At 49.0% G+C, this 27,947-nt stretch overlaps 1 protein-coding gene across 39 annotated transcripts in view; it reads left to right on the top strand.

Moving 5' to 3' along the window:
* LOC310888599 (transcription factor 4) overlaps positions 1-27,947 on the top strand; it is a 211,545-nt gene that overhangs the window by 178,866 nt on the left and 4,732 nt on the right. For 24 of the 39 annotated variants that reach the window (XM_083815444.1, XM_083815443.1, XM_083815446.1 and 21 more), the window contains 8 exons: positions 4,432-4,499; positions 5,795-5,873; positions 8,512-8,588; positions 10,776-10,979; positions 23,671-23,806; positions 24,337-24,499; positions 26,833-27,062; positions 27,565-27,707. In XM_083815444.1, the coding sequence (XP_083671570.1) occupies positions 4,432-4,499; positions 5,795-5,873; positions 8,512-8,588; positions 10,776-10,979; positions 23,671-23,806; positions 24,337-24,499; positions 26,833-27,062; positions 27,565-27,701 (1,094 nt within the window). In that variant the 3' untranslated portion in view covers positions 27,702-27,707. The remainder of the gene's footprint in view (positions 1-4,431; positions 4,500-5,794; positions 5,874-8,511; positions 8,589-10,775; positions 10,980-23,670; positions 23,807-24,336; positions 24,500-26,832; positions 27,063-27,564; positions 27,708-27,947) is intronic. The other 15 variants (XM_083815460.1, XM_083815464.1, XM_083815459.1 and 12 more) reach the window with 5 other exon arrangements.

Genomic DNA, 27,947 nt, shown 5'->3' with positions numbered 1-27,947 from the left:
CTGTGTTATAAAGCTAACTATTAATTCCTACTCTTGTATTCTCTCCCTTAATCACTTCTTAATCCGCAAGAATATCTTCCGTTCCCTCTTATCTGAGACCCATTTAGTTTAAGAGCCTTTGGGAGATGGCTTTGTTGAAAGCTTTCTGAGAGCACAAATCCGTCATATTTACAGGATCCCCTGCATCACTGTGCTCCTCGTCTGTTGGAAAGAATTTAGGTTTGCAGGACATGGCTTCCCCCCACAAAGCATCGTTGGCATTGCAATGTAGTGTATTTATCCATTCGTATATTGTTCTTTGGTATTTTTTCTCATGGGGAAGTCAGATTTGAAATTGGGTGGCTCTTTGAACTCGCAGAACTTTGTTTTCAGTATCGGTGTGATGTTCTGCACCTTCTTCACTCCAGTGCTAGGTCAGTCTAAGCACGTTTTACGCTGCGGTAAAAGTTAGAGAAATTTGTGTTTGAGTTTCTTGAGAGCTCATAGAAATGTCATTTCTTTCTTCTTTATTTTTCTTTGTATTGATTTATTTTAAAGCCTTTACATTGACACCTCAGTTGGAGCCAATTTTTCTGACTAATCCCTTTTAAAATACCCTCCATCCTGTGGACAAAGCTGATGAAAATAATCAGTTCAGCATTTCTTCCGTGACCTCTTTTTCTTTTTTTTCCCTTGCGTTCTGCTATTGCATCATCATCTGACGAGCTTGAAGAAGTGCTTTAATATTAGCTTCCAAGCCATTAAAATAGTTCTGCTAAGGTATTTTTGGCCTCATCCAAATACACTTGCTTGCTTTTCCTAGGAATTTTCTCCCATTCAGTGTGCTGCTCTGGGCACCAGCGATGTGGAGCTCGGGAAAACATCCCAGTTATTTAAACATGACCGTCGTTGTGCAAACCGAAACTGCCAGCTCAGCCTGCGCTCGGCCCCCACGGCGTTGGTGGCTGTATTTAAATAGCGTTTCATTGAAGCCGCTGGTAAAAGGGCGGACCAACAACTGTGAGATATTAATAGAAACCCTTGGTTATATTCCGTAGCCATCCGCTGCCTCAAGCACCACTGTATGTTACTTTTCTCTGCAGTGAATCCCTGCTCTTCCATACACTTGACGTCCATTTTCTCTTCGTGTAGTCCCACGTCCTGGGATGATGTTTGGTGCTGTTGCCTCTGAAGCAGTTGGGCTCTTGCAGTAGACAGTGCTTGCTCTTCTTAAGACTATATTTTTCTGTTAATCCTTCAAATACGGAGTTTTCTTAACCACCTACAGGTTTCAGTCATGTCTTTTCTATTACCAGAATAACTAAAAAAGACAATTTACGTGCAAAGCAGTGATGTGAAAAATAAACACATCCATTAAAAGGTTAGCTATATTTAAGTAAACATGGTTATTTCGGGGGCCTGAAGACTTCTACAAGATCTCTGTCTGGTTATGTTTAACTCGGTCTTCCACACAGAAGGTGCCTCAGCTACCTTCCTTTGCCCATTTTCTCCCGTCTGTGGAGTCATCCGTCCTCTGGCATTTTCCTGGGGTTTTGCAGACTGCAGCTGAGAGCCAGCCTGAGCTGGGGATGCACCTGGACGTGTGTTCAACAACCACGGATGGATGTTTTCCCCCATGAATTTGCCCAGTTCTTTTTTAACCTATTTGCACGCTTGGTCTTTGCATTCCTTAAACCAAAGACTTTTCCCATTTGGCTGAACACCGGTGAAAAAAAAAACATTTTGTTTTATTTTAGTGGTTGCCTTTCAGTTTTTCTGTGCGGAGAATGATGAATGGTCGTGCCCAGCTTGCCTTCCCCGTGTCACGAACCCCAGCTGCATCGCTCTTCACGCTCCTCTTCCCCATGCAGCACCCTGTCTGCAAAAGGAAACTTTACACACTCCTGCCCATCCTTGCGGCTCTCCCTGTATGATTTCCGGGCCTCTTGCAGTAATTTGTCTTCGAAGTCTTTCAGGAAAAGCCTAATATTCAGCATATCCAAGGAATTCCTTTGTTTTTGACAGCAAAGAGGAGAGGTGGCCCAGCTCACGCTGGAGCAGGGCTGCAGTCCTTGCGCTTCCTTCTCCCGCAGGAGCGGTACAGCTCATCTCATTAGGAGAAACCAGCCTTCAGACAGACAAATGTAGGACTTAATTTTAGAATAATGTAGTTAGGGTCACTTAGAAAAAGGAAAAAACAATGCATGATTTACATTTAGATTCACAGTTCACTTTAGAGCGAAGTAACTGAATTTCTGGACATCTGCCTGGTTGCAAAACCTGTAGGTTGTGATTTACAACATTAAATTAGCTTGATAAGTTGTATCTCTAACTGAGGCCATGTATTCTGCTGGTGTGCTTTCGCATTTCTGTGTTAGTATTTGGGGCTGTAATAACTTCATACTTTCCCTGGCAGCTCAGTGGAGTAAATCCTAAAACTTTCTATATCTTGATACCTAATTTCAAACTAAGATGAAATTACAAATAGGTCATCACTGCCATATGAGCATATTTGCAAGTGTACAATAGTGAAAATAAAAGTTTAAATAAGAATTTCGTAAGAATGTGTAAGTTTATGTGAAAGGGGTGAAAGAGGCAGGGACACACGTAATATTTGGGGCTTCTTTAGATGATTCTGCTGTAGGAGAAGTGCTGAAACAGGGTTGTATGCAGTCAAATTAAATGTACAGGTACTGCATTTAATAGAAAACGTGTGCATTGTACATGAAATACAGAAGGAAGATGCTCTCCTGTGCCATCCCTTAAGTTTTTCTAACTGGACATCAGACAATTGGAGTTAGATGATTTCTGAAGTTCCCTTCCAGCTGAACTACTTTATTCTAGGCTTGGCTGAAGCTGCTACTGGAAAGTTTGGGCTTAAGCAGGGTGGAGGATCAATAACACCTGGGCCAGGGTGCAAAGGTCCCCAAAAGCCACATTTCCCTGGTGCTGCCGTGGGGCTGCAGCATGCACAGGCAGATGTCATCTGCTGTGAGCGCTGGGCCAAGTACGTTCAGCTGGTAGTGACGTTCAGCTGTAGTTACCCAAAGAGCCCAAATCGAAGAGCTGTAAGATGGACCCAACACTTCTTCCCATGCCCTGATCTTCGAACGGCACAGTGCTGCAGGAGGGGACGGTTATTTTTCTTGTAATGGCCCAAAAAGTATAATATACACGCACACAAGTGCATCCCTTCAGTAAAAAAGTTGCAGCGTCAGTCATTCAGAAGTTACAAAACACGAAGGTTGAAGGGCGGCATTAATTGGGATGCCAGATATCAGTCCGGCCTTTCCATGGGCGGCGACTGGCCGCTTGCTTCTCATTTTCTCTTTGCCTGACTTCCAGTCTGCGGGGCCCAAAGCAGGAGTATTGATCACGCCCGGCAGTCAGTCAGAGCGGTGCTTTTCCTTTATAAATGGACACAGAGATGCTGAAGCTGGTGGAACATTTTGCCCTAATTTTTCTTGCCTTCAATTTCTCCTGTGAACGGAGACGTTTCAGTCCTGTCACTCGAGGGTGAGAAATCGGTGGACTGTTAACGCCACGATTTTTCTTTCCCTAAATTGCTTATATGAAAGGTGCGATCCTATCACTTGAGAGATGGTAAAAAAAATCATTTAATTAAAGGTTCGTGCAATGTTTTAAGTACAGTCAGAGGAGCGCTTCGGAGAAGTCTATGGAAATTAATAACGCCTTTAAAACACGCTTTGAAACGTATACAAAGGACTAGGGTCACCGAGTGAATGGGGAGAAAACAAAACCCCGGGTAGCTGCTTATTACCAGCACTTTGTCCTGCCCGTGCGCTGAGCGAGGCTGGGGCTGCGTGGAGGAGCAGTAAGCGATCGTGTAATTAATGCCTGGCTCGCGGTACAGACGCAGAAGAGAGAAATTAGGCTCCACTGGCAGACTGAATTCTGGCATCCCCGGCTCTGGGGAGTTTATCTCTGCCGCCTTTGTAATATTCCTCTGTGGTAGCTTCTGGTGGCTTATACGAGGAACATTGCCCTTACGTATAAGTTTTGGAAGAGAAAACCCTTGCTGGAGCAAAGTTCGAAGAGCCCAGAGCACAGGCACCGAGGCTGAGCACGCGATGGAGGGCGGGCAGCCACTCCTGAGCCCGGTCTTTAGTGTTAGGAACCTGCACAATGTCCATGCCTTTGAGCATCTTCGACTAGCAACCTTTTATTTAGAAAAATAAAGCCATATGGCCGAGTACTATCAAAACCGTGATATATTTTTTTATAAAAACAACATCTCGAGTTTATATTTTATCTGAAAAAATGGAGCGTGAATGTGTTTGATATCTACCTTAGCAAACAAATTAATGGCAATTAAAGATTAATTTGATGTAATTAGCATTAAAATGCAATTAAATTATGAGTAAGTGGACCAGGAATAGAAACGGATGATGTCTTTCTGTCTGTTTTTACATTGAGTCTTTTGTTTTTCAGCAAACAGAGGAAGTGGGGCGGCAGGCAGCTCGCAGACTGGTGATGCGCTGGGGAAAGCACTTGCCTCTGTAAGGAAATATTTACTTTGGAATACACGTTTACCATTTTCAAAGTGTGAGCTTTAATCAGAATTGGACGCCTGGAGTTTGAGAAGATGAGCAGCAAACAGGAGAGACCTGGTCTCAGAGGTCACCCACTGGGAGTCACTGCCAACTGAGATATTTAACAATCAGTGCAAAATGGTGTTTACAAAGTTCTAGAATTAATTTTATGCTAGACTAGAAATGGAAAGAGTGGAAACCTTGACCTGTTCCCATTCACTGGGTGACAATGAGCTGTGTCTTTCAGTCTTTCACACACGTCATTTACTCGGGCAAGGGAGGTCTGAACAGAAATCGGCAGCAGGATTACTTCTGTGCTACCGAGCGATCTGCAAACAGGATTCGCTCTAAATTCCCTTTGCCTTCAGATTTTATATTTTTCACGGCAGTTTCCACCTATTCAGTTGCTGTGGTTGCTGTTAAAGTCAGGAGTTCCCAGCTCTTACCGGGGTAACTGGGGCATGGCAGTTTTCCACCTCGAGCAGAAGGAAACACTGCCGTGCCTCGGTGTTTGGTAATTGTTGGCACGGACTGACTGTTAATAAGGACCACGATAGTTATTTTCTGGGCAGAGTGGGTTCCATTGAGTTCTCATGAGAGTTAATTTTTTTTCGCATATTCTTCGATGCTTCATTGAAAAGACGAAAAGTCAGACTCCAGATTGCCTGAACTAACTGATACAGTACAGAATCCACTTTGAAGTGGTGCCCTGACCAATGGCACGGATGGCGAGCGGTGCGTGGCAGCGGCCCCAGGGACACCGCAGGGCGGTGGCACCCTCGCCGGGCACGGGGCAGGCAGGGGCTTTCTCGCTGGAGCAGCGGCCGAGTAGCTGGAGTTTGCTGCTGCAGATTCCCCGCTGTGCCAGGGCGACGTGCTCCGTGCCCTTTGCTTTATTTTGGCCGTTAAGGGATTTCAGCAGAACAAAAAAGCAATTTTCAGGCTTGCTTGAAGGCCTGTCAATGACAGTCATTCGTAAAGTAGTCTATACAATGAAAATGTGTACATCTACCGTGGCAGATCTGTGTGACAATCAGAAACCATCGCTTAATTGGCTAGTGTCTGTTCCCATCAAAAGGGGTCTGTTGTCTAGCTTCCTGCATCTAATACAGTTTTGTCTTTATAGAAATATTAATATTTGAATAAGAGGCTTTTTAACCTGTCCTGCTTTCATTTAAATGAACTGAATGCATAAGAATTCCATATTTCTTTCTGCATCAGTTTGTGATGGCTTTAGATTAATTCTGTATCATCTTTTAAAGATCTATTCTCCAGATCACACCAACAACAGCTTTTCATCAAATCCTTCAACTCCTGTTGGTTCTCCCCCTTCTCTCTCAGGTATTGTTGTTACAATTCTATTTTACTGAACGTTTCAACCTATTTTTGGTAGGAGATGCCTAAATGAGCTCCTACGGTACTGGGTGTGCGACGTGCATCCAGCCAGCAGCACCAGGCCAGTGTTTCACCGACGTGCAGCACACGCAGGTGGCCGGTGGTCCCCCGGAGACGAGCAGAGAGTTTTCCCAAATGCTGTAGTGCCAGTGCAGAGAGAAAGTCATTGCAGCTCATAGGTGGATGCCTGTACAGTAAAGCAGTGTTTTTATGCATCCTTATTGAGCTTCCAGCAGTGCCCTCAGGGTCTTGTGGCCAGCGCCTTGTGCCGTGCACGGAGCCTGTCCCGTGCCATGGCCGTGCCCCATGGCAGCCTCGCCCCGGGGCCAAGTGCATCTCCTTGGACGTTCCCCCGTCCCCTCCCGGGGCTGAAGCAGATGCTGGCTGGAGTTTGATCCATAAAACGTATCTCTGGACAAACCGAGCCCCCACGAATCCCATTGATTTATTTTATGCTCTGTTTATAAAGCTGACATATTTTAACTAAACCCACTCATATTAATAAAAGCCTGAACTGAAAAGATCCAGAGGCCCAGGGTAGTTCTCATGAGCATCGGGAGTTTTAAATATTTATCTGAATATAATTCAGATTTCATAAACCCTGAGACTTTTCGACTAGAGCAGTAGGCTACTCCTCCCCTGCACCCACACTAATGCCTTGGAGAAGACCTTTCCACCCTGTCTTTGTGACGAGGTCTTTATCACCAGTAGCCAAAGACTCCAGTCTCCTTTCCGTATGGGCCCTGCATCGTGTTCAGGCCGTCCTAAAAGGCAGCCGAGGCTGTTTGCGTAGGGTAGTGCTGGCGAGAGGTGTGCTCCTTCTCGGCGGGGTACGAGCACCGCAGCAGGCACCTCCCGTGCTCCTTTAAAATGGCGGCACCGCCTCAGAGGCCTGGGCCTAACCTGTCTCTGCAGTGATGAGACCCTTGGGGAAGGAGAGGTGGCAGGGAAGCTTGTGCTAGGTGGCAGTGTCTAAAGGAAGGAGAAGGGAGCTAGGTGATGGCCCGGCCTCCGGAGGCAGGGGTCCGTGAGGAGGGGTAGGAAGACACCACGTCCACCTCCGTCACACTCACCTGCTCTGAAGGAGCGCTAACGTCGGGGTGGAATTCAGTCAGAAAATATCCCTCCCTCCAAAACCACCCCTGGCAGGAGACCGGCAGCAGGACTGCCTGCCCCGTCACAGCCTTGGGGCTTCAGAAAACCCTTTTCTGCCCTTTTTTTTTGGCCTGAAATCACCCCTGAGGTGTTAAGCGACACCCTGGCACTCTGAGCCGCATTTCTCCTAGCGAGGCGTTGCCATTGTTCCCCATGAAAGGGTCCGAACCAAAAGGAAAAATATTGTGCTAATTTGGGCTGCCTTGCTTCCTGCAAGTTTTAGTGAATGAATAGAAAGAACCAAGTGTCAAAATAGAGAGAAATGAGGAGTACAAATGCATTTAAATAAGAACTGAAAGTGTTTAGCATGCGAGACACTTTCCCTCAAGGATATCAAGGGCTAGTTAAAAATGATTTTGAAAGTAAAGATTGCTGTTCATTGCTCCATTCAGTGCTGCAGCAAAATCTCAAATAAAAACTCCATGGGGACCAGAAAAGGGAAGATTTAAGTTTTAATTAGAAGTGACATAATTTTTTACTTTTATGAGAAAAAGAATAATCATGCTGTCAGCCTAAAAAAACGTGCCATGAGTTCCACCCTGGCCTATCTTAGTCCAAGCAAGTGCCACTCAATGTAGACATTAAGATTAAAATCCTAATATTTCCATCTCAAACTCTTAAGCCCATTTTATAAGATCGTTCAGAAGATGACTCATTTAAAAGAAAGAACTTTATAAATGGTCTAAGCGTTGTGCTAAATATATACGCTGTTGGAAAAAAAAAATACTTGAAAAAAAACTTCTTTTCCCCGTGTCTGCTTTGCTTCTTTTGCAAGGGCAATTTTTTCTTTAGAAAGCATTGCTGGAGACGAGGAGACCTTTTATTCCTGCAGCAGGAGCAGATGTAGAGCAGTGGATGCAAACCAGATTTTTTTTTTGGTTAGACCTTTGGCATTCTGAACCTGCCAAACCAAATAATCTGGCCGAGGAGAGTGCCGACCTTATCAGAATATAATAGCATGTTGTGTGCAGTGCTTTTACTTATTTTCTTTTTTTAAGATTTTGCGAATTTGATGGTGGAATGACGTAATCAGTGGCACGGACTACAGCTCGAAGTGAGGTTAGGATAATGGGCTAGTATGTGCCGGGGCTCGCGCAGAGGCCCAGCTGCCCGCAGCACCGCGTGGAAGTGCTGCTTCTCCTTTCCCCAGCGAGACGTTTCCTTCTCCTGCAGCCGCTCGTCGGTACAGCTGCTGAATCAATGCAGCCCTCTATGTGGAGAAGCAGCCTGGGGGAACTTTGTGGCCTGCATCTACGTGCTTTGCTACAAAATACCTTTTTTTCACCCGTGTGTATTTTGGAAGTTCTCCATATGTCTGCTCTATAGTCTATCTGGAATACGGCATTTACATGTCTACAAAACTGTCCAAAAAGTTTGAAAGACATTTTTGTTTGCATAGTTCTAATGGTAATTCCAATTTTACTATTAGCAGGCACAGCTGTTTGGTCTAGAAATGGAGGTCAAGCGTCATCATCTCCCAATTATGAAGGTCCCTTACACTCTTTGGTATGTTTTGATTAGTGACCTCCTCTGCCTCAGTATTTTACTTGCTGTTCTTTCCATTTCTCATCCATTCTTCTCACACAGGTTTTCATTTCGTTAGCAACTGCTATGCCCTCGGACTTGATTTTGCCACCCCTAAATTCGCAGCAGGGTGCCCCGTGCTCTAGCTCTCGTAGTCTGGTTGGAGCTGCAGCTGGACAGGATCTCCTGCTTGCTTGCACGGCAGGGGATGCAGTGCTGAAATACCCTGAAAAGGGAACAGTGCATACAAAAAGAGGGAACGGTGAACAGGCAGGTGGCACGTATTGCAGAGAAATAGAAAGCAGGACAGAGCGTGGTCACTGTCCGTCAGTCCCGTGGAGTTGGGAAGTGAGAGCGGCCAGCGTGGCAGCGGTGGTCTCACCGGGAGAACACGAAGGGCTGGGCTTGAGGGGAAGAGTCAGGGGCCGAGCTGGTGATAAATGTTCGTGTGACAGATAGGATTAAAGGGGTATCAATAAGATTTGTTACCTTTTTTAATGGAAAGATTAAGTCACACATTAGGACAGAGGAGAACTTTAACGAACCCGATACCCTCTGTCTCAACCTTAGCAGCTGGTTGTCGGTCTCAACTGGAAGTCTAGAAGGTTCCAGTGATCGCTGCGAGATGCCTGACATATTATTGGGTGTAAAATCAATGGTACTGAAGTTTTAAAGTTTCCTTAAAAAAGAGAAAGCAGGTAATTCCCAAGAGCACAGTGCTAACCCACCAGTAGTGCTGGGGGATGCAGCAGTCCTGTGGACTTCACTAGAAAATTTCCAGGTTCAGGAATTAGCAGGAGCTATTTTTTCTGCCCGAGCATGGAAATCCTTCCCATGATTGACTGTGATATTTTTTAGACTATCTGTCTTCTGGAGGTTTTTTAGCTACGTTGGTTTTTGGAGAGCAGTGGGTTGGTTAGGAGGTTTGCTTAAGAGATCCATAAGATCCATAGATCCATAAGATCCACAGAGCTATGTCTGTTTTTGCAGCTGAAGCTCCGCAGAGCTCTGGGACTGTCCTGCTGAGCTCCTCTCCTATTTCAACAAGGAGCAAAGCGTTGGGGTGCCCTGCTGGGGACAGGCAAGGAGAGCGGTGGGGCTGAGGAAGCGGAGCAGAGCAGGGCGTGTGGCAGTGGCTGGCCGTCCCCACGCCGAGGTGGTGGCTCCTGCAGGAGCCCGTCCCTCTTTCCATGGAGCAGCTGGTGCAGCAGGCAGTGGGAAGCCCAGGTAGAGGTGGTGGTTTCCCCGTTGCTTCTCTCCTTCCTAGCCCTGCCTGCAACATGGCTTGGAGTTGTTTTGGCTGAGCAGAAAGACGACAGTGGAAGGAAGTAACTCAGTACAGCAGCAGCCAGGTTTCTTCAAGGAATTCCCCGGTGCCGTAGCTGGCGTTCGGGATGCTCGGAGAAGCAGGGAGGAGAGGTGGAGGCTCCCGGGGCAGAGGTGGTTGGGTTTCACAGACCTGGCTGCCACCAGGGCTGCACCCTCGCCCCCAGCACCGCAGCGGTCACCGTGCCCATGGGGTGTACTGGCCAAGGACAAGTGCTTATTGCTGCTGTCACCAGAGGTGGAAAGTGATCCTAGGGTGCGTACCTGTAGGGGAAAAACCCGAGCAGTGTGAGGGACTGTGTGGCCTGGTAGTTTCTCCGTTTCTCCTTGTGTGTGATCCTGTGACTAGATGGGGGGAGGAAAATCCCAGTTAGAGATTGACTCAAATTAGAGGGATATTTGTTCCTTTACTTCTACTTCTTTTTTTTTATTATTATTATTATTATTATTATTTTTTTAAGTATCACTAAAACTTTTCAAAGACATAGAGGGCAACATATGTACTGTAATGATTATGTTCATGAGGAATCATTGAACCTGTTTTGCCCATGAAAATCAAAGCTGCACTCGTGTTAACCATGCTCTCTCCTTCCCCGCAACGCTGTTTGAAACATGTCCCTAAGGAAACAAAACCACTCCTGTAAAAAAATATATATATAAAAAAAAATAAAAATAAAAACGTGAAAAGCAAAAAGAAAGGAGAAAAGGGGTTGAGAAGGCAGGCCTGGCTGCGGGTGACCGTGCCCCCCGTTGCCCCCGCGCCCAGCCCTGCGCCCGCCTCCGCCGCTGCGGGGCCCCGCGGCTGCTGACGCTGCTCTCGCTTTCTTTCTCGCACGCCAACAGCAAAGCCGGATCGAGGACCGCCTGGAGAGGCTGGACGACGCCATCCACGTGCTGCGCAACCACGCCGTGGGGCCCGCCACCGCCATGCCGGGCGGCCACGCCGACATGCACGGCTTGATAGGGCCCTCGCACAACGGCGCCATGGCGGGCCTGGGCTCCGGCTACGGCACCGGCCTGCTCTCCGCCAACCGGCACTCGCTCATGGTAAGCTCTGACAGAAAACACACCGGGGAACAGCTCGGGGGGGAGGAACGAGGGGGTGTGAGGTTTGGTGGCTTGGCAGAGGGCTGGTTCGTTCACGTCTTTTGTGCGAGGTGGCCGCAGGACCCCTGCACAGCCGCCATTTGCCATGGCCCTCCTGGCCGCCGGCTTGGAGCCGTGGGTGGAGGTGTGAAACCTTGGGGTTCATAAGTTCTCTTTCGTTCCCAGCCTGCACAGTGTAGAGTCACTGCCCCACACCGATCTGGAAATGCTTTTCCTTCCTTGCTGTTAAGGTTTCGGGAGTGTTGCATTTCATGTTCGGGAAGCTGGGTGCAGATTTCAGCGTAAGGCCCCCGTTCGGCAGGCAGGGCTGGAGAAGGCTTAAAGAGTAGGAGCTAATCCCGCCTTTGTGTTACACTTGTGCTTAAATGTGGGAAGAGAAGGTGGCTCCGAGTCCGAGCTGCGCACGCTCACTGTGCCTTGTGGTTCCCTCTGGATTAAGTAGCCCCTGTATAACATGGAGTGGTCGGCGCTCAGCAGCCTGCTCCTTCCTCATGCCACCGGCTCTTGCTTTGCGTTACGGAGTCCCAGCCCTGTCACTGCTGCTGGAGTGCACAGTGTCAGGACGTGTGTCACCCTGACAAAAGCCTCTGACCAGGTCTGGAGTATGCTGTTGGGATTTCCGCTCCCGCGGGGCCTTTACGTGCACCCTTATGTCTCCAGGACAAACGTCTTGCACTTGGAAAAGGAAATATCTGGCAGCTAACTTTCTTTCATGTGAAGGAAAATCGTGTCTCTTCAGTCTCTTTTTTTTTAAGTGTAATAAGGAAAACCATCTAACGCCACGCATTCGAGTCTGCAGAAATCTTAAACAAAGTCGCTCAGCGGAAGTTAATGAAAAACTAACGGTCCTGTAGGAAGTGAGAAACAGCAGTTCTGGATTAGAAAGCGGTGAGGGTGCGTCTGTGCAGAGCTGAGCTAGATGTGTGATTTTCATCAGGATTAGAGGGCAAACTTTTTTATACTGCAAAATTTCGTTCTCGAAATAGAGTTGCTTACTTACATGCGGAATGGGGGAAAGGATCGAGGAGTCAGCTGGCAGCATTTTCAGATAGTTCAAGCTATTTAGGTTAATTAAGACTGGGGGAAAATATGTGGAAATAGGAAGGGACTTGACAGATCCACGGCCAGTTAGCTGCCGTGGTGTTGTGGGAGGACTAGGCTTGATCCCCGTCTCATCCCACGTACTGAGGGTAAGGCAGAGCAGATTAGAAGGAAGAATTTCAATTAACCATATACATATTGGGCTCTATTCAATTTGGGAGGAGAGCATGTGCCTCTGTGAGGGTTGCCTGGAAATTTCTCTCCAGTGTGTACGAATCATTAAAATAAATAAATAATTGAATGAATGAATAAATGAAACCTACCGAACTGAAAAGGAACATGAGAAAGGACACCAAGACTGATGCAATGCCAGTGTATGCCTCGGGTGTGTCCTTACACACACACATATATATGTTTTTGTGCCTTACCTGGAGTTGTTCTGCTTTGGTTTTCCCGTCTCAGAAAAGTGTAGTGGGATTAGGAGAAGTTCGGTGACAAACAGCAAGAGTGATTGCAAGCATGGAAGGATTTTCATGTGAAGGGAGATTGAACAGATTGCGGTGATTTTGTTTAGAAAGGAGATGAATAAGAGGAGACATAATAGAGGTACGTAGAATAATGGATAGCATAGAGAAGGTAAATCTAGCTCTTCTATTCATCCTTCCTTATAATTAAAGAACAAGGGGACATTCAGTGAACCTGACAAAAAGAAATACTTTTTATTCAACACACAATGACCTGTGAAATTCATTGCTCCAAGATGTAATCAAGGCCAAATGTTCAGAAGCATTCCAAATAGGATTAGACATCATATGGAAAATGCAAACATTTAGAGTTTTATTTGACAGGATTCAGACAGGATTCCTCCTTTTTTTCACAAGGAGAAGAAAAAAAAAAAAAAGAAAGAAAAACTTTGATGCCAGAGCATGAGGCAACTGCTCGGGGAAGGAAGGAGCTTCTTCTGGTGGCCAATTATTTGATAATTGCCGTGTCCTCCAGGCTGCTGCACACTGCTGATGCCCCCAGTGCCGGGCTCTGTCGTGATAGTCAGTTAGGTGATTATAAAATAATTAGCCCCAGTGTTACTGCGAGCCCTGCTCTATTCAGCGGGGCCATTCCTGCGTCCCGTGGCTGTTCTCAGGCGGCCCAGCCGAGCGGAGGGGACGGCTCTGCAGCCCCCAGCACACCCCACAACCCGCAGGGGCAAGATTTTGGGGGTCAGCCTGGAGCCTGAGGCCTTGCTGACTGTGATCTGCTGTCTCATATGGAAATCAGAATATCCCGTCCGCCTCCTGCTTTCCCCCTCCAAGGAAAAGTGGAATTTCCAGATATTCTTACCCAGATACTCTTTGATAGTTCTCCCCTTCATAGTTGACCACATACAATGGTGTAACCTAAATATTTGCCCATAGTTCTTCAGCTCTGAATGAAATAGTTTCAGGTTATTAAAATGTAACATCAGTTGCTGGAACTAAGCACCTGAGAAACTAAAATAAGTTTTTTTTTCGTTTATTTTTTTTTAATCGGGGCGGCTTTGTGATAGGCTCTGCTCCTCATTAAATTAAACGTTACTAGAAGTGACTCTTGTCATGGGTGAAATATCATTAAAAGCCACAACTGAGCCTGTGCCATTTGCAGATTCAAAAAAAAAAAAATAATGTTAAGTGTTAACTGAAAATGGTCTGGCAAAAGGCTCCGAGAGGTAAAAAGATGCTTTTTCAGCAGCTCAGTTAAATCCATCTCCTTTCCCCTTCCCCAATAAAATTAGCATGAACCAGACATTGTTTTGCTCTCTGTGGCAGTTGCTGAGAATTCACAAAAGGAAATTCTAGATTGTAATTTAGCTTGGCCTCAGGTAATATGTTAAATACACTTGGGATACATATAATCTAAGATTTGAGTTTGTACAAAGCTATTTTTTCCTCCAGTGTTTAAACAATACTGCTTTTAATGAAGAAATCTGGCTTTATTAAAAGCCAGATCTGTGACTTACAACTGTTTCTGTATATCTGCTCTCAATCAAGAGAAAATAGTTTAATTTTTGTAGCTTTGTTCGCTTTGCATATGTTAAACTGATGCAACATGCACCCAGGGCATCACTTCAGAGACAGTTTGTTCCATAAATATGTGCTCCTCGCTTAAATACCAGATGTAGGTGAAGTTAGATTTAAACAAACAACAACAACAACAGCAAAACAGCACCAATGAAAAACTGAAGGGATCGCATCCTGCGTCTGAAAAATGCGCTCGGATTTTCGGCTTTTTCAGAAGTTCGCGTGTTCTGCCTTGGAAATGCGGGGCGGAGGGGCTCGCGCTGCTCTGGCTTCGGAGGCGAGCTGCTGCTCGTTTCTCTAGCAGCCCCTGCAAAATCAGTACGCAGGCAAAGCGAGAGAGTTGAGGAGGGGAGTTCAGACCGAGGTACGGTGCTTTGAGGGCAGTGCTGCTTCTGAAAAACAAGACGGGCACAATTTCTGTGAAAAAAAGCAGTCTGCCGAGCTCCCAAACAGCATTACTCACTGTCTGAAACTGTAACTTGTGTGAAGGAGTCAGGCCTGATGATTTCTTTTGGAAAACTGGTATGAATTTTGAAGTAAAAACATAAGAACAAAGGAAATAGTTTTTGAGTAGAGTCAGTCTGAAGTTAGCCTTTGACCATTTGATACATTCCACGCTGAAAAGGAAGTTGAAGGGGGAAAAAATTCCAAAAAAAAAAAAAAATGAAAAAGAAAAAAAAAATCAAGGAGGATACTGGTAATGTTTTCCACATTTGAATTTTAATACATGAAACAGGCTATAAAACGCTGGCCAGCTGCAGTAAATAAAGTAGCAGTGGGAGGTATGGACCGGAAACTTGTACAGAATGTGCTGGTGGAAGTCTCCTTGCCCACTGTACACCTTCGGCTGCTGCCTTCGGCCCCGGAGTAACTTGAGCCCGGTGCTGGGACCCAGCGGCCCTGCCGTGCCCGGCGCCCTGCGCGCTGCTCCCTCTCCCCGGACAAAAAGAAGGCGAGGGTAGGGCAGAAGCTGCTCTTCTGCTGAAAATATGCGGACGGAGTGCTCCGATTTTGGTGGAGTTAGCCCAGATTTACAGCCGCGTAGCTGCGAGCAGAGTCCTGCTAGCTCCGCGAGCCCTTTGCTGTAGCAAGCTCTTCCTTCACATTCGCTCCCTTATTTTTTTAGCGGCCCGGTGAGGAAGGCATTTGAGCACTTGCTAATTTTTAGCAGGCCCCTGACGTCCCTTCCTAAGCTCTCCTTTGACTTCGGCAAGCGGCACGCGTTAACCCACACCGTTTATAAATACAGGATATTCGGTGCTGGCGCAGCGGCAAATGGGCTCAGCCGGGAGGGCTCCTCCGGCACCCCCGGAGGTGGTGCACGGGCGGTGGGAGGCAGCCGCCAAAGCTGCCCCTCGCAGGGCACGGCGAGGTGGGTCGGGCCGGGGGGGGCACATGGGGAAGGGGGCGACCTCTCCTCTGGCAGAGGAGAAGGAGGTTCAGGTTTCCCGTCCCACAAGGGCCCCGGTTCTGCAAACGCACGTGTGCTGAGCTTTATTGCCGCGAGTCGTCCCGTTGGGACTATTCGTGACGTTGAAATGAAGCACACGCGTGAGCGTTTGCAGGACTGAAAAAACGCGGTGATTAAAACGAAGGTAGCCCCCGCTCGCCGGGCTTGTAAAGCGAGCACAAAACAACCCTGGACACCCATAAAGAAGCTCCTGTGAACTGGCTGCGAAGAGGCAGAAGTTGCTTAGAAATACGGGCGACGCAGGCTTTGTTTTCAAGCTGCTCATAATATTTATGCCTCCGTAATGGCCTTTACGGCAGAAGTCGCGTGTCGAGACAAAAACTTGGAGTTTGCGTTGATTTCGCGGGAGCTGCCCATCTCCAGCTCTCAAGGGCATGAGCTCAGCATATATTTTCGGCTTTAACTGTGAATTTCCTGGCTTTCGGTAGTTCCTGTTATTTCAGAGGTTATGCAGATTGTAGGGATTTTATTGTAACATTTCAAATTAAATTGGAGCAACCAGCGTTTAAACGCTAACTTTTACACGGGAATCTTAGCAGACACATGTTTCTTTTGTAGCAGTGCATGAAGGGATTGATTAAAATCATTATAAAACACAAACTGGTATACATTATTTTTAAGGCAGTACTTAGAAGTCCATCAGCTCGCCTGCATGCTTCACATGAGGGCCCACAGGAAGAGAGCATGTTCGTGTATATTTTTTTTACATCCACATTAAATTAACTTACGGAATTTTCCACCCCTAGGAATTAAAGTAGCAGCTCATGAAGTAATTCGGTTATGTCATTCATACATAAACAAAAAGAGTCGAGCAACTTGGCGTTATTTAAAAGGCAAAATCTGGCTTTTGCTATTTTTTCTTATTATCTTTTCATCTTCTCGATTCTTAGCGCCGTTGTAGCTGTTGCATCTGTTGTTTATTTTGCCTTGCTGTGTTTTTTAGCTAACAGGTATCACGTACGTTGAAAAAAAAAAAAAGGGGGGCGGAATGACCTTACTGGAATAAAATCTGACATAACAGGCACCAGTGCAAGGTTTTTATGTAGCGCCATTTTCTGCCTAATTGGCTGACATTCCGACCGCCCCGCAAATTACGGCCTTTATCATATTTTTAAACGATTTTCGAGCCGTAAAGCTCGTCCCGGCCGGGAGGGAGAAACCGCTGACCGATACCGAAGCGAGACCTTTTTCTGGAAAAACGCCGCCCGGGCACAAGGGCTTCATTCATTCCCCGGCAGCTAATTAGGCTCATCGTTCAGACCGTGGGGTCTGGGGCTCGGCATGCCGCCGCCGCCTGCCCGCTTGCCCCGCGCCGGCTGCGTGCGGGCGGCACCGGAGCGTGGCCGGCCCTGGGCAGCGCTGCTGCTCCTGGCCCCGCTCCGCGGCCCCCGGCCGGCCGGCGGCAGCTGGCTTTTGTTTGGAAAGCTGCCGGGGGAAATGGCTGCACCTCGAGGGGCGAAGAGCTGAGGTCACCGCTAAAGCAGGTGCCTGGCAGAGAGCGGCAGGCGGTGGCTCGCCGCGGGGGCTTCTGGTGCTGGCCCCCCCGGCGGGGGACGCGCCCCCAAACCGGGATGAAGTGCCCAAGCTGGGCGACTCGCTCGCGGCGTGGTCTCCTCCGCTCCCTCGCCGGCGGGTCAGTGAAGAAGAGTTAATGTTCCTAATCCCGTACTCGAGGCCCTTTTCTATCTCCGGATTTAGCCGGTGCTTAAATGAATAATCGCCTCTGTTGGAAAGAAATCGGTAAGGATTATTTCAGCGACTTCACTTCAATGGCCGCGGCAACCCACTTTTCCCCATAACAGGCTGCCACCGGCCGCTTTCCCTTAAAACACTTCCATTTCCTCACGTAGCGGTGGGAGACCGGCGCGCCTGGGCACGGCCCGGGGAGCCCCCACGTGGCTCTGAGAGCTGCGACGCGCTCGCGCTGGGTGCTCGGGCGCGGCGCGGAGCCCTGGAAGAGGGAGGTCAGCCCGCGGGCCCTGCTGGAAGGAAAGCCGTCGGGGAAGCTGGCCCCGCGCGTCGAGGGAGCGCGGCGTGCCAAGCACAACTTCCCCTCGCCGCGCCGGGCTCCCGGGGGCGGCGGGGGACCGCGGGGGGGATGCCGGTGCCACCGCTCGGCCCGGCCCGGGACGTGGTGCTCGTCCGCTTCGTTCGCTCCTTCTCCTTTTTAACGTTGAGCTTGGGCTGTGCCGCCCGGGGCTGCGGGGAAATGGCTTTTGCATACAACTGGCTCGCAAGAAGCCCTTTCGTAAGACGCTTGGCGAGCTGCGCGGCGGCGCTCCGGCACTGCTTTTTTTTTTTTTTTTCTTTCTGGAGAAAAAAAAAAAATTTGAACTTTGCTGTTTTCCTGATTTAATGCCACTCCTAATGTCTTTTTTTTTTTTTTTTTTTATTAAATCCTTTCTTTTGCTTTTGATCTTATTTATAGCTGAGCCACCGGTCATATGGAAACTATTATTGTATAGCATGGAGATGAAAGACTTCAATGCAGTTAAATAAGAGTGAATAATTTGGACCAATAATACACACATACAGTGAGAGACCATTTGTGTCAGAGTGCCCTGCGCTGTTCCCTTTTTAATATAGCGCTGGAGGTTTATAAGGGCTTTGCACAAATCTGCTTTCTGTCAGACTTATAAATTTTGACAATATTGAACACATGTTAACATGCATCACCTTACAACTTCCCTGGCGCATGTTTTTATTTATCTAATTGGATAACACGAGGTCATCAGTTTGAAAAGTACAAAGCCCGCTGCTCGCTGCGTTCGGTCATTAACGTGAGCTAGTTAGGAGCGATCCCTTGCTAGCCGTAGCCTGGAGCCGTGATCCGGGGAGCATCTGACGGCAGGTGATTGCTTTTCCTTTGCGGCGGCGTGTTCAGAAAGTTAATACTTGTGTGAAGGCGCCGCTCGGCGCGACGAGGGTTAACCGTAAGGAGCGGGGTGCAGCGCTCCTAATAGGAAACCTTTCCCCGTTTTTTACAGCTTGTGCCTGCTCCTTGCGGTTCCCAAACTTCAAATGCCCATCTGCGAGCAATAAAAGAAACATTTGTATGACCATTTCTTAGCGCTCCTCAGGATTCGCTGCTGGGGCAAATGGTGGCTTTTCTTGCTCTGGAGGATAAAAGTTTCCGTCTTCAGCTACACGACAAAGGTACAGGGGGAGATAACTCCAGATAATTCACAATGAGGCGCAGCACTTCGGGGCTGTCGGGTGCAGCTGCTATTTCGCGGAGGTCGCAGCTCAGAGAGCAGCGCTCTGTGTCGATGGGCACCCAAGGACCATGCAGGCACATCGCATCTTCTCTTTATGTGTTCACCGAAAAATGGGGACAGGAAAACCTGTATGCACAGGTGAGCCCACAGGCACACGAGGTGTGTGACACAGCTGGGGTGCCTGATGTCCCCTCCCCGGCCCCTCCGCGCCCCCGTCCTTGGTTTCTTTCCGCCTGTCCCTGCCTGCCCCGCTGCTTTCAGGGAGGGGTGTTGAGAGAAGGGCTTTGCTTCTGAGGAGGCGAGGTGTACATCTGCAGCAGGGAGCTGGGAAGCTGCCCTTCGGCAGGAAAAATCAGCAGTTGCTCTCTCGGAAGAGGCTAAGGTTGGTCTGTGGGCTGCCAGCCCCTCCGCTCTCAGGAGGCACAACCGCACGGTGCGTTCATGGCCGAGGCATCGGAGGAGCAGTGCCGGCTCTGGGGGCATCATCCGGAGAGGCAATATTCTCCATTTCAGACTCCTCGTGGAATATGCTTCTGAAAATCCCAGTATCGTGCTGTTTATCCATGCTAACTACTGATACCCATCTCTAGCACGAAATGCTGAGTACTCCAAATGGATTTCCAAGCATTTTTTAAGAGCTTCCCATCCGCGATGAAGGTGGGAGATAGTGCAGGTAATCTGAAATCCGCACAGACCAGTATAACCAGAAAAACCTGGCATTTGTGCTGAGTATCTTTTACCGTATATAAAAAGGAAAGCACGAGTTAAAAGGAGACAAGGTCTAGCCTTCTTCCAGCTCTTGAAGAGTTGAAAAATGCTGTAAAAGACAAACCAAGCGTGAATGCAGACATCGTTCTGGCCGGGTTTTCCTGCCGTGTCTGTCAGCCTGGTATGTGAGCGCCTCCAAAGAGGCCTTGGAAAGTCCCGCGGGACGATTTTGATCCTTACGTACCCCCACCTCCGGGATCAGCCTTCTCTCTACCTGCATTTCTTTGTCTTCCAGAACCCTTTTTGACCTTAAATAGCCCCCAAAAAACCCCACAAGACTGAGGTTTCTCATGTTTTTTTTCCCTTAGGCTGGGTTATCTCAAGCATACTGCGCTTCATCTCTGAGCACGCACACGTATGCTCGGGCCCTGCTGCCTGCACGCGTGTGAGGTTAGGATTTCAAAGAGGAGGTTAGGGCAGAGATTTGCACATCAACAGCACGGCCTGTTTGTACCTCCCGTGCGCGTCTTTGGATTTGCTATCCGTTTTGTTTGGGTTTTATTTCCACTCCGATCTGCTGAGCGTTGCAGTAGGGGCTGTTTAAGGAGATGGAAAGAAATAAAATATTAATAGAACTTCAAAGTGAGGTCGATTCTCTGAAGATAAGGATTATTTATAGGTCTGCACTCCTGGGCTGGGGGGGACGATGCGTATCTTTGCTCCACCTCGGGGCTAGGCTGTTGCTTGTACAACAGACAGACCGGCGGCACTGCTGGCTGCGGAGGGGAAGCAGGAAAGGCAGCGTTTGTGTCCCCCCCCCCCCAACGCATGGACCTGGCTGCTTTCAGCCCCTGAGGTCTCAGATAGGGCCGGTTTTGCTTCAGAAAGTGCTGTCCCTTCCCTCCCAGTTGGGGGTTTTCAGCCAAACTGGGTGGGATGGTCGTGCTCTTACTGGTACCGAGCTGCTGGTGGCTTTGTGGAAACGGCTGATGACACTTAAAGGAGAAAAGTAAACGTCCGGCCCCTTCTGGGGGGGAAGTCAGAGGCCTGAAGTTTCCTGTCCTAGCAGTCATTCGGGTACCCACGCAGGACAGGGCGGCTGGGCATCCCGCAGGTGGCACGGTGCCCCCCCGGCGCGCGTGGGAAGCAGCCTTCCTTGTCCTCTGCGCATGGCAGTACTTGCTAGGCAAGGTTAATTTTGTGGGTTTTTTGCTATAAATGAATTAATTTTGGTCTTTTGCTACAAATATATGCGTGTGCACTTACACACGTGCACGTACGCAAGCATATCTGTAGCCTGGTAGAGCTGTAGCTGATGGGCTTAATATCTCAAAAACCACGTTGCTTATGGATAACGATGTGATTGTGAGCAACTGAAATGGGAAGAATAAAATATCCAGGAGAATACCCCGTGGAAAGGCAGTTGCACAGGGGTGTTTTTGTGGCTGTGGAGGTAGGAGGCATGAATATTTTGGAGCAAAGCACCCCCCTCTGCTGCGGCACGGGAAGGACTGCAGTGAGACAAGTACTAGAGCCTGGAGGTTGATCCTATGTCTTGGCAGAAACCGTGTCTCCCACTCGGAGAGGGGAAAATCTGCTCGAACTAAGTCACAGCGGAAAAGAAATGCTTATTCTTATTGTAAGAGTGGGCTTAGTGTAAGGGTGGGCTTTAGTACAAGGCGATAGGGTGGGCTTCCTCCCTAAGCGAGCCTGAAATTTGCCAGTTCGCAAGACAAAAAAGGAACAAACCTCAGCAAGTGAGGCTGACCCCATAGTAGGTGGTAGAAAAGAAGAAAAGGAGTGATAGTTCTTGTCGGTCGGTTGTGAGACATGACATTCATGATTACCTTCTAGATCTGAGAACCTAAAGGAGGAGAAATTTGAGGATTTTTTTGTTTAATCAGAACTATTTTTAAAAACATGAATAAAACTTTGTCGATACATCAGTGGTACAGCGATGGGGGCTTGATGGCGTCTGATTTTGCGTCTGAATTCAACAGTTCAATTTAAAGATCATCTGTACTGTTGGCCTTCGATCGTTATTGCCGCTTCTGCTTCTTGACGTGATAAATCAGAGGTCGTCTCCCAGCAGCCAGGCCGAATAATCAAGATATCCAGGCTGCCTAACTTCAAGCTGGACCACCCAGCTTGAGGCATCTCGTGGAGTCCCGTGGTGGCAGTGGTCCACAGGAGGAGGCGGGCTGCTCCGGGGCAGGAGCAGGAGCAGGACGGGGTGCTGGCAGGCTCCCGGTCGGTCTGTCTGTCTGTCTGTCTGTCTGCACAGAGCATGGCTGGAGCCCAGAGAGGCTCGCAGGAAAAGGGAGGGATCCGGAGCGAGACGTTGCGTCTGTCAGAGTGCCTTTACAGCTTCCAGTCGCTCTCTGGAGCTCCGTTTGAAGGCCGGTGGTTGTTCTCCAACCAGAAGTGCTGTCACGTGTTTCTTTGTCGACCTCAAAATGAAATGGTTTTCGTCTTCTGTAGAATCGCGGAAGAATGTAGATGGGAGGGGGCTGCTGGGGGTCACCTGGGTGAGACCCCCGCACCCTGCGGGGCCGCTTTGAAGTCAGGGCCGCCCCCCTGGGTAGACCTGGTGGCCCCAGGTCCGGCCCGGCAGAGCATGGCTCGCTGGGGACGGGGGAGCACAGCCCTGTCACTGGTACGTGTGTGTCACAGCGGGTGGGAAAAACACTTTTCCTCCTCGAAAGGATGCCATTCTGACTGTACTGTGTTCAACCATCTGAGATTTAAGGAAGGAGAAGTGCAGACCTCCGAGCACAGCCTCTCGCAAGTCTTTCTTCCTTAAAACCAAATAATGCCGGTTCCAGTCTTTTCTTAGCACGTCATGTTTTTAAAATTAAAGCGTCTCAACGAGGAGAGAGTTTTTGTCTGTGCTATTTTACACTTGCTTTTGGTTATTTGCATTTCGTCTAGTAGTAAAAGATTTTCTCAAGTTCCCCTTGGCAGGATTCCCTTTTATCTTTCCTACTGCGGTCTCGACTTGCTGTTAACAATTATACTATATTATCTTGTAAGTCTGATTAGAAACATTCCTCCATCTTTTTTATCTGCCCGAGCACTTTACTTTGGGAGAATAAAGAGAGATTTACAGTTGGCTGCTGAGTTTATCAGCCACAGAAACCCGTTTCACACCAGTGTTACGGGAGGCGCACACCTGAGGAAGTCCGGAGCGTGTGCGAAATTTTCCCTGTAGAAAATTTTCTTGTCTGTAGCTCCGGACGCGGGGCGCGTACCTGCAGCCGAACGGTGCCACTCATAGCTCCAACGTTGCCCCTTCCTGGCTCTTCTCTAGCTTTTCTCCTCCAGCTTCTGTCAGTGTTGCTCGTCGGCTGCCCAGCTCTCCTCCGCAGCCTCCTTTATGTAGGGAGGTAACGGCCCCGCTCCGTCTGTGAGCGAGGCAGGTGGGAGGAATGGACGGATTTCCATCGCGCTGTCAGCTCCGATGATGGCACAACTGGAGTGTTTAATAAAACCTTCATGGGGATATTACCCGGAGTCACGGCGTTGGCAGGCCTGGCGCCCCTTCGGCTTTGGGACTCGGTGGTTAATGAAATACGGCTAATTTGGACGGGGCTGCCCGCCTCGGGTGGCGGGGGACACGGCGTTGCGTTTGCGCTGCCGCGGCCCCCGCTGTCAGAGCCTTCGCCGGCGGGACGGGGAAAAATGGCAGGCCCGCGATGCCGATCCCCGAAACGAGAAGTCGGATGCCAAATTGAAATTCCTGCAGGATTTCCGCTAGCGATGGGGGAATCGAGAAGCCCGCAATTAAGCATATGGGCATTAAGATAATTGTCAGATCTGTTGGCGGACATGATAGAAGACAGATGGGCGCGAAGCGGCGCGCTCGGCTGCGGCACCCCGGGAGACAATTTGACGTTTTACCTGCCTGAGCCGCTCGGCCGCCTGCACGCCCGGCCGGGCTTCGGCTCTGCGGGCTCACGGCGCCCTCTGGCGAGGCACCCAGCCCGGGCTGGCCTGCCAACGGCGCCCTAGGGCGGCACCGGGGCCCCAAGGCCCCAGGGCAGCAGCAGGACCCCGGGGCTGTAGGGCCACGGGTCCCCATGGCCCCATTGCAGGCCACCGCCGCCTCCTCTCACCGCCCCTCTCTCCTCCGCCTCCAGGTCGGCGCCCACCGCGAGGACGGGGTGAGCCTCCGCGGCAGCCACTCGCTCGTGCCAAACCAGGTGCCAGTGCCCCAGCTGCCCGTCCAGTCGGCCACGTCCCCGGACCTGAACCCGCCCCAGGACCCCTACAGGGGTGAGTACCGCCGGGCAACAGCCCCGCAACGTGGGGATCGGGCCCCCCTGCCTCGGTCCCGTGCGTCGCAGAGTGATTGGGGTTGGGAGGGCCCTTAAAGGTAACGCCCGCCACGGGCAGGGACACATAAAAGCAGCCCAATTACCAAAATAATTCTGCAAATTGACCAAACAAATCTGGCAAGTATCCAAGGCGCTGCAGGGTGCCCATCAAAAAGATGTGGATTTAAGGTGAAACTCGGAATTTCCACCCAGTTTACGATTCCGGCCGCGGGAAGGGCATCAGCAGAGTGCCTGCCCTTGGCTCGCACGATGTGTGAACTATTCCTAGAGGCTGAGGGGCAGAACAAGACCTGAAAGCCATCACTGAAACCTGTTTTAGGGCCTTCACGCTTCGCTCAGTGCCAGTTATCTGGGGCTGCACGCACAGGTCACCCTTCACTGGGCAGCAGAGGCAGAGGACTTGGACCCAGATCGCTCTGACATTCGCGTAACCAGTGTTTGACGGCTCGTCCGTGTGTTTTCTCCCAGGCATGCCAGCTGGACTGCAAGGGCAGAGCGTCTCTTCAGGTAGCTCCGAAATCAAATCTGACGACGAGGGCGACGAAAACCTCCAGGACACAAAATCTTCTGAGGACAAGAAACTAGAGGATGACAAGAAGGATATCAAATCAATTACTAGGTCAAGATCTAGGTAACAGTATATAATAGTGTCGCTTCATTTAATTCCTTTACTGGATTTTGATGAAGTGAACAGAACAGGAGGAAACTATGAGGTTTTTTCCTGGCAGGTAAAACCACAGCCTAAGTGGAACAGAACGGCTGTTCTGGCAGTACTGAGTACGCTTCTGGTACTTGTACTCCAGGACTTCCTCAAATTTGAACAATTCACAAATTTGGACACTGACCAAGTTCTCCACAATCTCTAAAGAAATTGTATTTTGCTAAAATGCGTTAATTATACTGCTATTCCTCTCTGCCTCTGCTTGCAAACGGGAATACAGTGTGGATTGGCATCTTTTTAAAAATGTGCCTAAAAGTCGATCACACCTGCATCTGAACTAACAAATCGTATTCTTTTCTTTTACCTTTAAAATAAATTCGTCATGCCATGTCCTCAATTTCTGTAAATCTCTAGAGCTGTGTAGGTTTAGCTGGCAGATTTAGTGGCATTATTACAGCAGGTGAGGATCTGGCCCTCCCGTAGTTCCTGGAAGAAGATGGGCGTTCTGCTGCCTCCTCGCCCTGGGAAGGGCCAGGAGGATTCTCTCCTCCTTTGAGGCTGAGATGCTTAGGAAAGGCAGGAGTGTATCTGGACTGCTAGTGGGACAAGGCTTGTGCTGCATATTGTTTATACATTTTTGGAAAGGATTAGTTAAATCCTAGCTGTATTGTATCATTTGGGAGCTCGTGCCCGTGGTGAACCTGAGCAATGTCTATGGGCACAGCAAACACGAACCACCTAACAAGGGTCAGGCCACAGCTGTCCCATTTATCCTAAATTTCCCTTGTCTCACCTGCATCTCACCATACCTGAGGTACAGCTCAGGAGCGCAGATACTCTTTATCATCAGCTGAGTCCCAAATCACCCAGCCAAATTGCAAATAAGGCTGAAATTCTGTTTTGTTTAGGGGATTTTTTTAATGATTGTGAGTGGCCATGTCTTACTGCCTTTTCTCCTTCCGTGTCTGCTTGTCTGTGTAAAAACTGAGGCAAGGTAAGAAACATCTGAGCAGACATTTTGCCACAGAAAAAGCGCCGAGATTCTGACCTCTCAAGCCTGCACACACTGATTTTTAAGCTGTTAGTCGCATTCACATCTCTTACGACTGGAGAAAACGTGTGACACTTGAGATTTTCTCTGAATAAATGTGTTGAAGTAACCATAAGCATAAGTGAGGCTTTCATGTCCGTTTCCAACGTGGTAAGAAGAAAGGACCTTGATGCTGCTGTAAGGTGGTTGTAGTTCTTGCTAATTCAACAATTACGCTGCCGCTTATGCATATTTATACGTGCTTTGATGCTTTTGTAGGCTAACATTTTTGCTTTTAACATGCTTGCAGCTCTAAAAGGTTACTCCCGATATTTAGTTATATATCTAAATCCATGTTGTTAGGGCTGCTGAAAATTTATTACTCTATTTGCATAACCAATTCAAATTGCATAGTGGCAGTGACTCACTAGCTGATGTGTTTTCAATTTAAAATCATTATTTCATCTGGCTGGAAAGCAGTTTTGTTGCAGAAATGGTGCACAAGTTCACTGTAGGGCTCTCCGCAGCCATCGATTCCTCCTGTGGCCGTTTGCCCACCGGCATTTCGGTGCCCGGGCTCTGCGCAGTGCCTCGTGAGCTGCCCGCCCCCGCCACCGTCGCTGCTGATAGCGGAGAAAGTTTTTTCTAAAGGACGGTCTGCAAAAAGTACAAGCTGCACAAGAGCCTTTACACGCATGCTGTAGCTTCTTTATATTTTAGTGTTTCTGCTTTGACCTTCTCTCCGGTCCTTGCCCGTGTCACCTGCAGACAGTCTGCAGGGGCCTCTGCTACCCCAAGGGCCACGTGCTATAAAACTTGAGCTGAACAGATCTCAAATCTTACGTTCGGCATAGAAGAAAGTCACAGAAATATAAAAAGGGCCTGGAGTGCTGTTTGTTTTAGATGACAACGAGCGTGCTCCCTCGTTGTCAGCAAATCTGTCACTGCAGCAGCAACCACACGGGCCCTCAACATTTGTCATGACTTAAAAAGTTGAGGTATCGACCGTGATAAAACATGTTATTGAAAAAGTACATTTTCACTTCTTTAAGGTACCTTCCTTGCAGAATGTAAAGGTTGATTACCAACTTAGTGTAAAATTTAAGGGGACTGAATTTTGCCCAGGTTCACTGGAAGAGGAACAGCAAATACGAATAGCTTATAAGGTGTTTGACTGATTTGTAGCCCTGGTTTTGGACAAACTCTGTTTAAAATCTTTCCCCTGCTTGTTTTCCACGTCATTAGAAAATAATGTATTCCTTTTGTCTCCCAGCAATAACGACGATGAGGACCTGACACCCGAGCAGAAAGCCGAGCGAGAAAAGGAGAGGCGAATGGCCAACAACGCTCGGGAGCGCCTGCGCGTGCGCGACATCAACGAGGCGTTCAAGGAGTTGGGCCGGATGGTGCAACTCCACCTGAAGAGCGACAAGCCCCAGACGAAGCTCCTGATTTTGCACCAGGCTGTGGCTGTCATCCTCAGCTTAGAGCAGCAAGTCAGAGGTGAGTGCCTCCCTAGCTCCTCACGTCCCTCCTGGGACAAAAGGCACCACGCTGAGTCTGGGGAAGGCTGCCCAGGGGCACCCGGTGACACACAGGGGACAGGACCTGGCCCCCAGGGACTGCTGAGCGCCACAGAGCACCCGGCGTCGCAGTGGGGCACTGGTGTTCGCCTGTGGCTCTGGCACCGCAGATGTTGGCGGCGATCCTCGGCAGTCTCGGTACATTTTACATTCTTTAGCAAGCTCCAAATTCAATATTAAGCTTGGCCGCTCCTTAGCAAAGCGCAAACACGAAGGGATTTGCAGAGAGTGTGTACCGAGTTGCACTGCCTGCGTCTCGGCATTGACCTGACCGGGCTGCGTCATCTGCTTCAGCCCCCTGAATTCCTGCAGCCTGACTTTACCAAGTCACTGAGAATTGTTTTAAACGCACGTGCAATGTCAAAGCCAGCCTGATGTAAAAATGTGAACGTTTGAAATTGTGTTCTGCTTCAATTCAACAGAAAGAAACCTGAATCCTAAAGCAGCCTGTCTGAAAAGAAGGGAAGAAGAGAAAGTCTCTTCAGATCCTCCTCCACTTTCCCTGGCAGGACCCCACCCTGGGATGGGAGATGCCTCCAATCACATGGGACAGATGTAAAAAAAGGCAAGTTTCGTTTGCAGCAGCGCCCGGGTGCTGGGAACCTTCCCCCAAACAGCCGGTCACGGGGAGGTCAGCCCCGGGCGCAGAGCTGCGCGTCCCCTGGGCTGCTGGGGGCGGGCAGGTGGGCGAGGGGCACCCCTTATAAAGTGGGAAGCAGGTCATGCTGCCAGCAGGCCCCATGGCCAAAGGCACGTTCAGACCATGTGTTTAGAGAGGCTATAGTGACGCGTATTCAGCTATCCT

The sequence above is a fragment of the Anser anser genome (assembly GCF_964211835.1).
Source record: "Anser anser genome assembly, chromosome: W".
In the NCBI taxonomy this organism is placed as follows: domain Eukaryota; kingdom Metazoa; phylum Chordata; class Aves; order Anseriformes; family Anatidae; genus Anser; species Anser anser.
This window is presented reverse-complemented; position numbering and strand designations above follow the sequence as displayed.